Here is a 12,373-nt window from a genome sequence, read left to right on the forward strand (position 1 = left end):
TCCCTATGCCTTTAGATTGAGCTCACAGATCCTGCCTCCCCCATCAGATTGGGCTCATGGATGATACTCATCTTAGAGAGGGTCCTTTGGTCTATAGCTGCCCTCTCAGATTAAGAATTCCAATCTGTACCTCCCCTCTTAGGCTAGATTCTCAAAGTTCAATCTTCCTCTTAGGTTGGATTCCTGGGTCTATGCCTCTCCCCTTAGACTAATATCCTCCCTCCTCCATCAGAATGGAATATGGAGATTCTGTCCTTCCCTCACTCTCCCAAACTGAACGAAGAGGTCCCTGGGTTCTGCTCACCCTCTCAGTCTGCGTGCTTCCTGCCCTTGTCAGACTGGACTCACAGACTCTGCCTCCCTCGTTAGACTGAGGCCCACAGACTGACCCCTCCTGACACTGTGTCTCTCCCCTTTAGTTGAGCTCTCCACTTTGGCTGACTCCCTGGGGCCCCCTCCCCTCCTCCCTGCAGAACCCCACCCTTGCTCACCCAGGTTGTACCACACGTCCATCTCGCCACTGAGTGTCCGCACCTCGATGATCGTCTGCCCCAGGAAGTCATCAGATTCCCTCTTGAACCGCTGCTTCACACGAGATTTGATGTCATCGTCCTCATCCCAGACGCGCACCTTGATTCGGTCCGAGGAGTTGTGACATTCACTGTAGGGGGGAGGAGGAGGTGGGGGCCGGGGTCAGGCTGGCGCAGGCTAGTCTTGAAGCCCCCCTTTCAGCTTCCCCAACAAGCAGCTCCACATGGGAGTCTGGGGGTCCAGTCAGACACTTACAAGTGGAAGTTCTCCTCCCACACAGGGTTCAGGTTTCCATAGATGGTTTTTGTCCGTTTCTTGGTCTTCCCGACCTGGACGGTGACATAGGGGTCACTGGATCCCGTCTTGTCCTTTGCTTGCAAACCCTGGGCACAGACAACTGGAAGACACACAAGACAAATACAGATGTGGGCTCACGGAGCAAGGCATGCCAAGAACAGGCACTGCCACAGGCCCGTGGCTGCCTGCTGCGAACACCTGGGACAAGACTGAGGGCTTGGTTCTAGCCACAGGAGCCTGAGGGCACACCCACTGGGCTGGTTAGAGTTACCACCTAGGGAACCCTCATCCGGTGAAGAATACAAAGGTGCCCCAGGGTCAGCCCTAGGGTGGGACACTCTCAAGTGTGTGCTCTACACTGCCCCCTAAGGTCCCCAGCAGGAATGAGCCCCCAGTTGCCCAGGGTGTAACCTGCTCACTGGCCTCCTCTGCAGGGCTATTTCCCTCTCTGCTCCCAAATTCATGTCTCTTCCTCCCAGGGGGGCTTCCTGGGACCACTTCTGGGTACCCATCTGCCCTGAAATCCGCATCTTGGGGTCTGTTTTCAGGGAAATCTCAGTGAGGATGAGGAATGGATAAACACCACAAAGCCCCGGCCCCTTGGTAGGATCTCTCTTCCCTGGGAGCTTGGTTTTGTTCCCCAGTGGTCCCAAGTGTCCACTACATAGGCTGCTAGGTGGCACCCAGGGGTCACCTCCCGGATAAACCATAATGCCCTCAACTCCTCTTCTTGGGATCTGGTTCTGGGGGCTACCAACCAAGGTGCACCCAGACAGTTTCATGCACACACGTTTGGAGGCATATATACCCACTAATGCATATATACATAGACACAGGAAAGACACAGATACAATCAAATATGCTCAGCAAAGAGAAGGAAGGCTCGTGGGAGGGAGCACAGGGGACTGAGAAGGGACCCCATGGCCACTCCCGTCACTGCCACCCATGGCCTCACCAGTGATGCTGATCTTGGCCGACCACTTGGACGTGCCGTCCAGCACGCTTTGCTTGACCGCCTTCATCTGCTGCGTGTGCGCCGTCTTGGTCACTGCGAAGATCTCCTGGATGAGCTCGAAGATCTCGGGCTTGTTGCGCTCCCGTATCTTCATGCGGTCCTTGAGCACCATGATGATGTTCTGTGTTCGGTCCTCCGCCCCGTGCTTGGAGCTCTTCTCCGCCGCCCCTGCCAACACAGACAGCTGTCACTGTCCAGAGGGAGCTCCCTCCCAGGATCAATAACCCTGATTCCCATTCTAGGGCTTCCTCATCTGCTGTCAGGGCCACAGGCACTTTAAGTCGTGGGGGTTCGGGTGAATCATGCCCCCAAAGCTAGAGCTGCCAGAGCTCCTGCATGTTCTCTGAATCCTCTCCCTACTAGGCCCTTCCCACTCCTGTCAGAGTGAGTTCCTCCGCGCCTCACTGAGCCCCTTACTTCTCCAAGACCCTCCCCTCCTCTGACTCCTCTCCCCAACTTGAGCCCCCTCTCTCTTCAGAGCTAACCCTAATCCATTTTCCTCCGGGGAAACCGCAGCTTCCCGTTAAGCCTGTCCCTTGCACAGTTTAGTTCCTCCCTGAATCCCGCCCCACCTCTCTAGGACCCCCTCACATCTCCTTTGCCCACCGGCTCCTGGAGTCCTGTTCCATCTCCCGGCCCCCTGTCCCTGCCCCGCCCCCTACCTATTTACAGTCCCGCCCCTCCGTCTCCGCTGCAGCTTGTGGCCCAGACTCACGCTGCAGGCAGTCTGCATTGAGCAGGTCCTGGCACTTCTCGTGGCACTTTACCCCGCACTCGGTACAGCGCATGCCCTGCCGCGCGATGCCCCACAGCAGCCCCTCACACTCGTAACAGTAGGTGGGTGTGGTGGCCGTCCACACCTCGAAGTTGTGCGGCGTTGTGCATGAGATGGGGTAGATTAAGGCTTGCAGGGTCTTCTTGTAAACGTGGTTTTTCTGCGGGAAGGGAGGGCATGCGGCATGGGCATAGGGCCCTAATCTGGGGCACTGGCTTGCCCCCGTACCCACCCCCCACCTCTTGTTGAGTATGATAAAGTCCCAGTCCCTCCCCCTCCCCCACAGTTAGAATCCACCTGTTCCTGTGCACAGACTGTGCCCTCTGAATGCTGCCTTATCGAATTCTGGAAAGTGAGGAGTGCCTGTCTCTGTGACACCCTTCTTCCCTTCCTCCAGGAGCCTCCAACCCAGCCCACCCCCTAATCTGGGGACGGGGAGGCCCCACGCACCAGCTCTTCGTTGTTCAAAGTGCTGGATGCCAAGGCCGAGGTGATGCCCGCTTTTCTGGACTGGACCAGGGACTGGGGCAGGGATGTCACCAAGGAGTCACGGGGGGTTGATTGACACCCAGGGAATTGTCACCATGAGCAGAATCCACAGGCACGGTTTGAGGCCACCAGTCACGGATTCAAGCCACAGCCACAAATAGGAAAGAGGTCACAGCAGCAGGAGCAGAATCAGCAAAAAGTTGAGAAGTGATAGAGGCTCCAGGTTAGAAGAGACCCTGGAAGGTGAGCAGCCCCACCCCTCTGACTCACTCATCTCCCTCCACTGTGGACGAGACTGGAGAGCTGCACTTGGTCATGGTCACCTGGCACAGAGCAAAACCATCCGCCACACCATGGACCAAGGTGGGGAATCACCTGCTCTGTTCCTTACCCATGAACTGTAAGACATGACAAGTTTCCCTCCCCAGAACCCATGGGCTGGGGACCAGTTGGAAGCTCCCAATGGAGGGGTGGAGTCTGGGGAGGAGATTCAGGGGCTCGGGTCTCCATCACTCACCATGGCCTGAAGCGTCCATGCAGCACGCAGGGTAGAAATCAGATCACATTAGTTCCAGAGAATGCCTTGCTAGCCCCCAACCCCAGGTCTGCCATGGGCAGTTGTACAGGTTGAACACTGCAGGTGGCAAGCCTACTCTGCTGGGAAGGGGGAAGGCACAGGTGCTCACCAGGTCGCTCACAAGCGGGATAGGCTTCCTCTTGCGAATGTCTGGCATGCTGTCAATGATGATGAGACCACCACCAGGGCTGCAAGACACACAGAGGGATGTCAAGGGTCCAGGGAATTTCCTCTTCCTCCAACAGACATCACCCAAGGCCTGGGCAGGACACTTGATCTCCCCAGGTATTAAAGATTGAATTGTGTCTCCCCAAAAGATACACTGAAGTCCTAACCCCTAGTACATCAGAATATGACCTCATTTGGAAACCGGGTCATTGAAGATGTAATTCATTAAGATGAGGTCATCTTAGAATATGGTGGGCTCCATGTCTTTATAAGAGACACACGGGGAGAAGACAGCAGTGTGACAATGGAGGCAGAGATTGGAGTGACTCAGAAACTAAGGAATACCAAGGATGGCCATCAACTACCAGAAGCTAGGAAGGTAAGGAAGGATTCTCCGCTACACGTGTCAGGGGGTGTGGCCCTGCTAACACCTTGGTTTTGGAATTCTGGCCTCCAAGTACTATGAGAGGGTACATTTCTGTTGTTTTAAGCCCCCTTTTATGGTAGTTTGTTATGGCAGCCCTAAGAATTGAAGACACTGGACCTCAACTTCCTCATCTGGGAAATGGGGCAATAATATGCAGTTGCCCACATTAATGAAAATTTGAATGAAGGCAAATCTAAATAATATACTAAAATATCAATGAAACGTTTCTCAATGCTCACAACTGGAGATATATCTGTATATTTAAAGTCTATCCTAGGAGGAGTGATTTCAAAGCCTATGGGAAGGAGGGAAGTGGAAATTGTATTTGTGCTATTGCCTTCTGGCAGCTTTGCCAGAGCTGGAGAATTGGAATAAGGGCTGTGGCAGATGTAGTAGTGACCTGTCCAAATTCGCCTTACTGAGAGATGCACTCGTCCCAGAGAGGGTTCAGGTGTGGCTCCTCTCCAGAAAGTTCCCATTGGCCAATGAGAATGATGCCTGGCAGTTGATGACTCTGGACAAGCCCTGGGTGCTATTCACGATCCAGTGTGCTCCACAGGATCAGGCAGGAGCTTGGTGACTGCTGAACCACATCTCTGCTTGGCAGCTTCCCCTGCGTGGCCTTGCCTGCCTCATAGGTTTCTCCTGAGAGTGCTTCCTGCATAAATCGTGTGCACAGGAGGCCCCCATCTCAGACCCCGCTTCTAGGGCTCCCTACCCAGGACATTTGCCCATCTGGGAGTCACAGAGCCTGTCCCTGCCTCTGTTTGCAAAGGATGTACAAAGGAAGGCAGTCACTCTCTGGCTACTATTTGAAACAGTAGTGTAGTTTAAAAATATCTTTCACTGGGGAGAGGGTATATTTCAGCATGCATGAGGTCCTGGGTTCATTTCCCAGTACCCCCGTTAAAAAACAACAACAAACTAATTACCTCCCCCACCAAAAGAAAAATATGTGTGTATATATCCTTTGCATCCTCTAACCTCATCATCCAAATCTTGAAAATCAGTAACTCAAGTTAGTTGTGACAAAATGTGCCATGTAAGACCAGCGATTAATGTTAATGAAAGTGCCAGCAACTGTAGCAATAATCTGGGAAATTTTTAAAATCTTTTTTGTTGTTGGTTTCTTATTTTGGAGGGGGTAAGTAATTAGGTGTATGTATGTATGTATGTATGTATGTATGTGTTTAATGGAAGTACTGGGGATTGAACCCAGGACCTTGTGCATGCTAAGCACATGCTCTGTGACTGGGCTATACCCTCCCCACCCCCATCCCCCAGGAAATTTAATGGCAGAATAGAAGCAAAAAATTCACTTCAGGATTGCAGATATATTGCACAGGAAATGGGTTTCTCCTTTATCTTACATTTATTTCCAGGGGGAAGTGGTCTTGAATCATACAAGTGGCTTCATCTATAAAAGAAGGGCAGGGGACCCCCCATGTGAGGATTCAATGTTACTATCGTTGGCTCCTGCCCATTATAAGTGCCTTATGACAATGGACAGTGGCTACATTATTTCACCTGTGTACAATCTGTCCCCTGTCAAAATGGAACCTCTCTCTGCCTTGGCTGGGCTGAGGCTAGGTCGTGAACCATCCTTGGGCTCTGGGTTCAAAACTTTCTCCCCTTCTCCTCCAAGATCCGTTACTCACCCGCCTTTGAACCACAAGGATTTGGACATCTCTCCTTCTCCCCGGGCCTGCAGGACAGACAGACAGATATCGTCAGTGTGGCTGCCCCTTCCCAGGGCAGCACAGGCGCTGTACTACTGTCTCCCCTTTAGGCTGGGAGTCGGGAGGCCTGGGTCCTAGTCCTCACTGTGTGTCCTTAGGAAGCTCACTGGCTTTCTCTGGGCCTCAGTTTTTCCATCTGTAAAATGAGAAGAGAGGAGATACTCTCTGCCACCAACCTCTATGGACTTTGGTCTCTTTGTCTGTCAAACCTGGGGATTTGTTAGCATCATCTCCAACAAGAGCTCATGCTTTACCGTTCCAAGAGTCTTAGGGGCTGGCTCAATACTCATAAGATCCTAATATTCTCTAAACTACAGCCCTGCCTTCCTTGCTTATCTGATCTCATGCCCCAGGGCCTTTGCCCGAGCTGTGCCACCTGTTTGTATGCTCTCCCACCTTCTGCACCCAACCAGCCTCTATCTGTCATTCAAGTCTCAGTGAAGACCCAGAGTCAACACGCCCCACTATGCAATGAAAGGATGGCAGAGAGGAAGTGGGTCAGGGAGATGGGTCTGGTCCTCTCTTCTGAAATATTGTTAAAGTATTTTGAATATTACTTCACCTGAAGAGTCACCTTCTCCAGTGAGTGTTCCTGATTGCCTTGGATTAGTTTTAAGCCTTTTCTATGAAACCCAGAGATCCTAGTTGTGTTTATTTTTCTTGTCACATCACTAGCTCTATTGAAAGGGTAGCTACTGTTTTTTTTTTTCATTTAATTTGTTGACTTAGTGAAAGGTAGTCAACAGATTTTCACTGTGTATTCTTTTCTACTGTTTGAATTTAGAACCATGAGAATATATTGCTTAGTCAAAAAAATTCTATTGTACAACTGATAAGCAATTTGATTTGAAACTTCTGTGGCGCTGATAATTGGTGGTCTAAGACTTTGGCGGTCTGTTTAGGATGTCCTCCTGCCAGCCTCACCCCAGTTTGGAAGGTCACTCTGGTTAATAACACTGCTTGGTCCCCAGCCCAGAGCAGGCTGAATGAATGAAGGAGTAAATGAATGGTCTCATTCCTGTTGTCCATCTTAAGTCATCCTGACCCTGACATTAATTCTATTTTTCACGTAATTCCTTCTCTAATACTGACCAGACCTCAGACCTTTCCCCAACCCCAACACTGACACCCAGTGTAACCTCAATCACTGACCTCTTCCCCTAACACCAGTTCTAACCCTGACCCTGATCTTTGACTGCTGCCCTAACCCTGACCTATATCCCTACCCCTAACCTCCATCCCTATCCATGAACTTGGCCCCTGAACTTAGCCAAAGGCGTGACCTCAGCTAATTTCAGCTCCAGATTCCAGTTAACCTCTCTTCCTTCCCCACTTAGAAATCCCAGGCTGGCCTGGGGGAGGTTGGGCTGGGCGTTGGTGGAGGCTGCTGGTTGCAGGGGAGAGCAGGTAGGCGTGGGTGGGCCTAAGGAAAGGCTGTGGAACTGGTTGGTTTGGGCAGAGCCATTAAAGAACCAGGATGTATGGAGGCACATGCACAGTGGTGGGTTGGATGGGGAAGTGGGCGTGGCCCGGCAGCCCATGGGCGTGGCATGGGGCTGGGATGGGCAGGGCCAAGCAAAGGACCAGAGGGGGTTGGGCCACGGAAAGAGTGGGGAAATGGGCGTGGCCAGTGTGGGCATGAGTGTGAGTGGGGCGTGGAGCGTTGGGCCTGGCCAGGCTGGGGATGAGCTGACTGCTGCTTTCACTCACCTCCTGCAGCTGCAGCCGCACTTTGTTGAAGGCTCGCAGCCAGTTGGCCTTGGCCCTAGACATGGAGTCCTGACCCTCCTGGCCTTCCTCATCCTCTCGTGGCCTGAAACTGAGGCAAGGGGTTTCATGAGGCTCCAGAGCTGGCACCTCCAGACCCTCCACCCTCCAAGTGATGCCGGGCTCTCCATGGCCTCCCTGGCTCTTTGGAGACACAACAACCCACCTGTAACCCCCTCTGACCGGCCTCAGTAACCCTCCCCTCTTCCCACATGCTCATCATCTTTCTGACAGTTTTGGAACCCCCAGGCCCTTTGCCACCTTCCTGTCCCCTCTGCAACTTTGTAATCTTATTCGCACATGGTTTTTCTGATGCTTTTGTGATCTCTCCAACCCGGGCAAGCCCTCTGGCCCCCTACAACCACTAAGACTCCTTCATGATCCTACTTGACCCCTCTGACCCCACTGAGTCCCTTCTGACCTCCTAGACCCATCATGATACCTTCAATAAATCCATAACCCTGTGACAACCTGCCCCCACCCACAGGTCTACACTGACCCCATCACCATGGTACCACTGACCCTATGACCTTGTGATGGCCCCTCAGACCCTTTCCGTTACCTCTCCTCATTCTTGGGGGGCTCAGGCTTGGGCTCCTGCTCAACTGCAGGCACCTCCTCAGGTGCGGCTGGTTCAGGGGCTCCCTTGGCCACGTCAGGGGTCATGGCAGACACGGCTGGGGCCTTGTCCTCCTTCTCGGGGGCAGCAGGCGGGAGGCTCATACGCTTAAAGTCCTTGGGCTCAGCCACGGCCACCTCCTGGCGCTCGGTATAGCCACGGATGTCGTCGGGCACCTCCTCTTCCTCCTCTAGCTCTTCCTCATCCTCAGGCAGCTCCTCTTCCTCCTCCTCCAGAAAGTCCTCCAGGTCCTCGTCCAGCTCCTCATCCAGCTCCTCATCTAGCTCATCCTCATCCTGGTCCCAGCGAGGCGAGTCCTTGTGGTAGCTGACTGAGCTATGGCAGGAGTGGTAGGAGTCCCGGTCCCGCTCGTCCTCCAGCTCGGAGCCCTGCAGGCTCTGTTCATCTGGGTCGAAGTCCTCGCTCAGCTGCGAGCTGCCCTGGCTCAGCTCCCCTGAGGAGGCATAGCGGCTGCTGCCTGTGGGGCTGCAGGGACAGGTGGGGGTTCAGGGACTGGGGCAGAGAGTGGCTGCCCTTCCCAGCTCTGGTCACACAGGTTCCATCACCCAGTCATTCCTTGCATTGATCATTCCCTAGCTTCCCAGCATTAGTGGAGCACCTCTGTGCTCCAGGGAAACACAGTCGTGAACCAAAGAGACAAAAATCCCTGTTCTTGGGGCATTCACTGTCTGGGGGACAGGCAATAAAACCAGAGTGATGATATTAGCGATCGTTGGTGACCTATTGTGAGCCACTCCTACCCATGCACTGTGAAGGCTGCAAATGCTTCACCCATGTGTTGGGGACCCTGAATCAGTGGCCTTGCCAGAGCCCCCTGGGAGACCTCGTGCTCCTAAAGCTTGAACATAGCTGTGCCTGGCTCTTCATGTCACCCCCACCTAAACCTGGTCCTCCCACTGCTGAGCCCACTGCTGAGTACTTTCCATTCACCAGGGACCTGGGCCTCCTTGCCTCCTCTCCTTGACCCAACCTCCACTCACAGCTGATCCTGTGGTGGGTCTCCTCAGCTCCACCTCGAAAATGTCTGCGAAATGCATCCTTTTCCTTTCACCCTAGGCCCCACCCTAGTCCAGGCTCTGCCATCTCCACTAGATGCTGCCCCCACGTCCACTCCTGTCCTTGACAGTCCCCATTTCCCATGGAAGCCACAAAGAGGTTCATTCGCATCATAAACTAATCACTCGCCTGCCCTGTTCCAAACCCTACCACAGCCCCCTTGAAATAAAGCCACTCCTTGCACCCCACAGTGGCCCAAACCCTCCAATGTCCCCACCCCCATCTCCCTCCATCCTTCCTTATCTCCCCCTGCCCCAGCCATATCTGCCTCCTAGCTGTCCCAACACCCTAAATCGTGCCCACCAGCTGTGCCCTCTGCCAGGAACATCCTTCCTCGCCCACTTTAGCTAGAACAATCCTTTGGTGCCTGCTGAAATAGCACTTCTTTGAGAGAGTCTCCCCTACCCTCAGGCCAGGTCAGCCCACTCCACCCCGAGTATAGGCTCCTTATATGCACCCTGGATCACACTCGACATGACCAGGAAGAAATATCTGCCTCTGCCTGAGGGCAGGCAGTGTGACAGGGGTCACCTGTCGTCCTCCTTCTACCCACTCATTCAGTCACTCAATAAACAGCATTCCTGGTCTTAAAATCTCTGACTGGGACCTTCTTCCCCGGCCAGCCTCTGGGACGCTGTAGGAATCAAGCAGAGGTTTCTCCCTCTGGTCCTTATTTGCCAAGTTACATGCATGGTTGATTGCTTTTTAGTGCCCATCCTTGCAGGCAGTAGGGATGGGGGAATTAGCAGTTGTTATTGAGCTGGGAAGGACTCCAAGCTTCCTCTGCCAGTGAATACCCACAAAGTCCACCCCAGCACATTCTGCGCTCCCAAGTGAGACTGGGGCCCCCACCTCGGCCTGGATGTGTCCACTTGTGACCTCAGGCACCATGTAAACTGCCCCAGGCAGTGACAGGGTGGGACCTGGTAGTCACCAAGACTCCTCTCACCCCAGCTCTGACATTCAGGGTCCAACACGGCTCTGACCCCAGATGCCTCTCCTGGATGCCACGTCCCCAAGTAAGCCACCAAGGGCCTCCCTGCATGATCTGGCCCTGTCCACCACTCCAGCCTTTAGTCGAGCTGTTTTCTTTGCCTGGAATGCCTCTCCTTAGACTCCTCATTTATCCTTCAAGGGCTGGGTCCCGGGCACCTTCTTCCAGGAAGCCCTCTATGCCCTTCCCCACCGCCAGGTTATCAAGCCATGTCCCTCCCTCTAGCCAAACACTGACCTGCTGGATGGAATGTCTGTGTCCCACTCTGTCTCCCCAGCCTCTGGGCGCCCAGCATCATCCAGCACTGGGCAGCAAGGTCAGAGTGGCCTGGGAGGGTGGCTTAAGAGACCCTTAGAGAGACTCAGGCAGCTTCTGCCTCCGCATCCCCTCCCACCCTGTGACCTGTTCATGGTGAGAATGGAGGGGGCTCCTTCTTTTTCACTCCCTCACTCCATCCCAGGAATGCTTACAATAAACAGAATCCTCCCAGACAAACAGACACACCCAAGGCTAGAGAAGGACAAGAAGTGGCCACGCACACAGGGCGGGATCCCAAGCCAAGACCAGCTCAGTGCACACCCTGCTCTGAGACCCAGGCAACTCGCTCCCACTCTTTGAGCCTCAGTTTCCCTATCTGTAAAGTGGGCCCTCTTCTGCTTTTTCCCCCAAGAAAAGACTTTTTTCTATCTTCCAAAACAGTTAATATTTTATTCATATTTGATATTGATATCTGACCCTTCTTTCAGCTGTTTCCAAAGTGTTGAAACTTGATTCCAATAATTGCTTAAGTCTGAGCTAGCCCGAATGTGCCTAATGAACCAGGCTTTACAAATTGTAGTGGTTGCAAAAATGGTAGGAGGAGCTGTTAGGGAGGTAGGAGTGCTTCTGAAGCTATTTTGAATCAGGAAGTCATGAAGATAAATGGAAAGGGACCTAGTGCTTTATTTTCAGGGCAGCTCAAGCACGAAGGATTTGAAGGAGGAATGCTAGAACAAATCCAGGGTAAGTCTAATTCTGCTCCCACCTATGCCACTAAATGCTTTACCTTGACTACATCATTTCATTTCCTTGGACCTAAAAAATAGAGGTTAGACTAAATGTTCACTCTTTTATAAAAAATTGAAGTATAGTCAGTTACAATGTGTCCATTTCTAATGTACAGCGTAATGTTTCCGTCATACATGTGTGTATGTTTCATGTGTACATATATTCATTTTTGTATCTTTTTCAAGATATTGAATATAGTTCCCTGTGCTCTACAGAAGAAACTTGTTGTTTATCTCTCTTACATATAGTAGTTAGCATCTGCAAATCTTGAACAAGCAATTCCCCAGAGAAGACATACAAATGGCCAATAGGCCCATGAAAAAATGTTCAATATAGCTAACTGCTCACTCTTTTTAAAAATTTCCTTCTAACACATTCCGTCTATTAACTATCCAAGCTTTCCATAGGAAAATTCAAAATAAAAGTTGTTCAAATATCTGCAAAAAATATTGTAGTGGATGATGCTCATGAGTGGGTAGGAAGCTTAAAAAGGTTTTCTTCAGATTATGTTTTACCCATACTCTCTACTGCATTGTGCAATGGAATTTCCAGCAAATGAAAATGTTTTCTGCCCCTGCTATTGAACATGGTAGCCACTAGCCACATGTGCATGACCCTTGAGCACTTGAAAATTGTCCAGTATGACAGAAGGACGGAAATTTTATTTTGTTTATTTTAATTTATTGAAATTTAACTTTAAAAAGCCATGTGTGGCTATCATGTTGGACAGCACAGCTCTGAAATCTCCATTTACCTCGACGGTACAAAGACAGACAATGCAAGATTTGTTTTCTTACCGTGCTACAAATAAATTGATTTTGATTTTCTCCAAGTCTCAGCCACGATATCAA

At 51.8% G+C, this 12,373-nt stretch overlaps 1 protein-coding gene across 3 annotated transcripts in view; it reads right to left on the bottom strand.

The window, feature by feature from the left end:
* UNC13A (unc-13 homolog A) overlaps window positions 1-12,373 on the bottom strand; it is a 60,197-nt gene that overhangs the window by 25,732 nt on the left and 22,092 nt on the right. For all 3 annotated transcript variants that reach the window (XM_064479992.1, XM_064479993.1, XM_064479991.1), the window contains exons 10-18: window positions 8,348-8,890; window positions 7,729-7,837; window positions 5,938-5,984; window positions 3,794-3,872; window positions 3,069-3,140; window positions 2,559-2,778; window positions 1,784-2,011; window positions 787-928; window positions 492-661 (exon numbers count right to left, since the gene is read on the bottom strand). In XM_064479992.1, the coding sequence (XP_064336062.1) occupies window positions 492-661; window positions 787-928; window positions 1,784-2,011; window positions 2,559-2,778; window positions 3,069-3,140; window positions 3,794-3,872; window positions 5,938-5,984; window positions 7,729-7,837; window positions 8,348-8,890 (1,610 nt within the window). The remainder of the gene's footprint in view (window positions 1-491; window positions 662-786; window positions 929-1,783; window positions 2,012-2,558; window positions 2,779-3,068; window positions 3,141-3,793; window positions 3,873-5,937; window positions 5,985-7,728; window positions 7,838-8,347; window positions 8,891-12,373) is intronic.

This window comes from Camelus dromedarius, chromosome 27 (assembly GCF_036321535.1).
Source record: "Camelus dromedarius isolate mCamDro1 chromosome 27, mCamDro1.pat, whole genome shotgun sequence".
NCBI lineage: Eukaryota > Metazoa > Chordata > Mammalia > Artiodactyla > Camelidae > Camelus > Camelus dromedarius.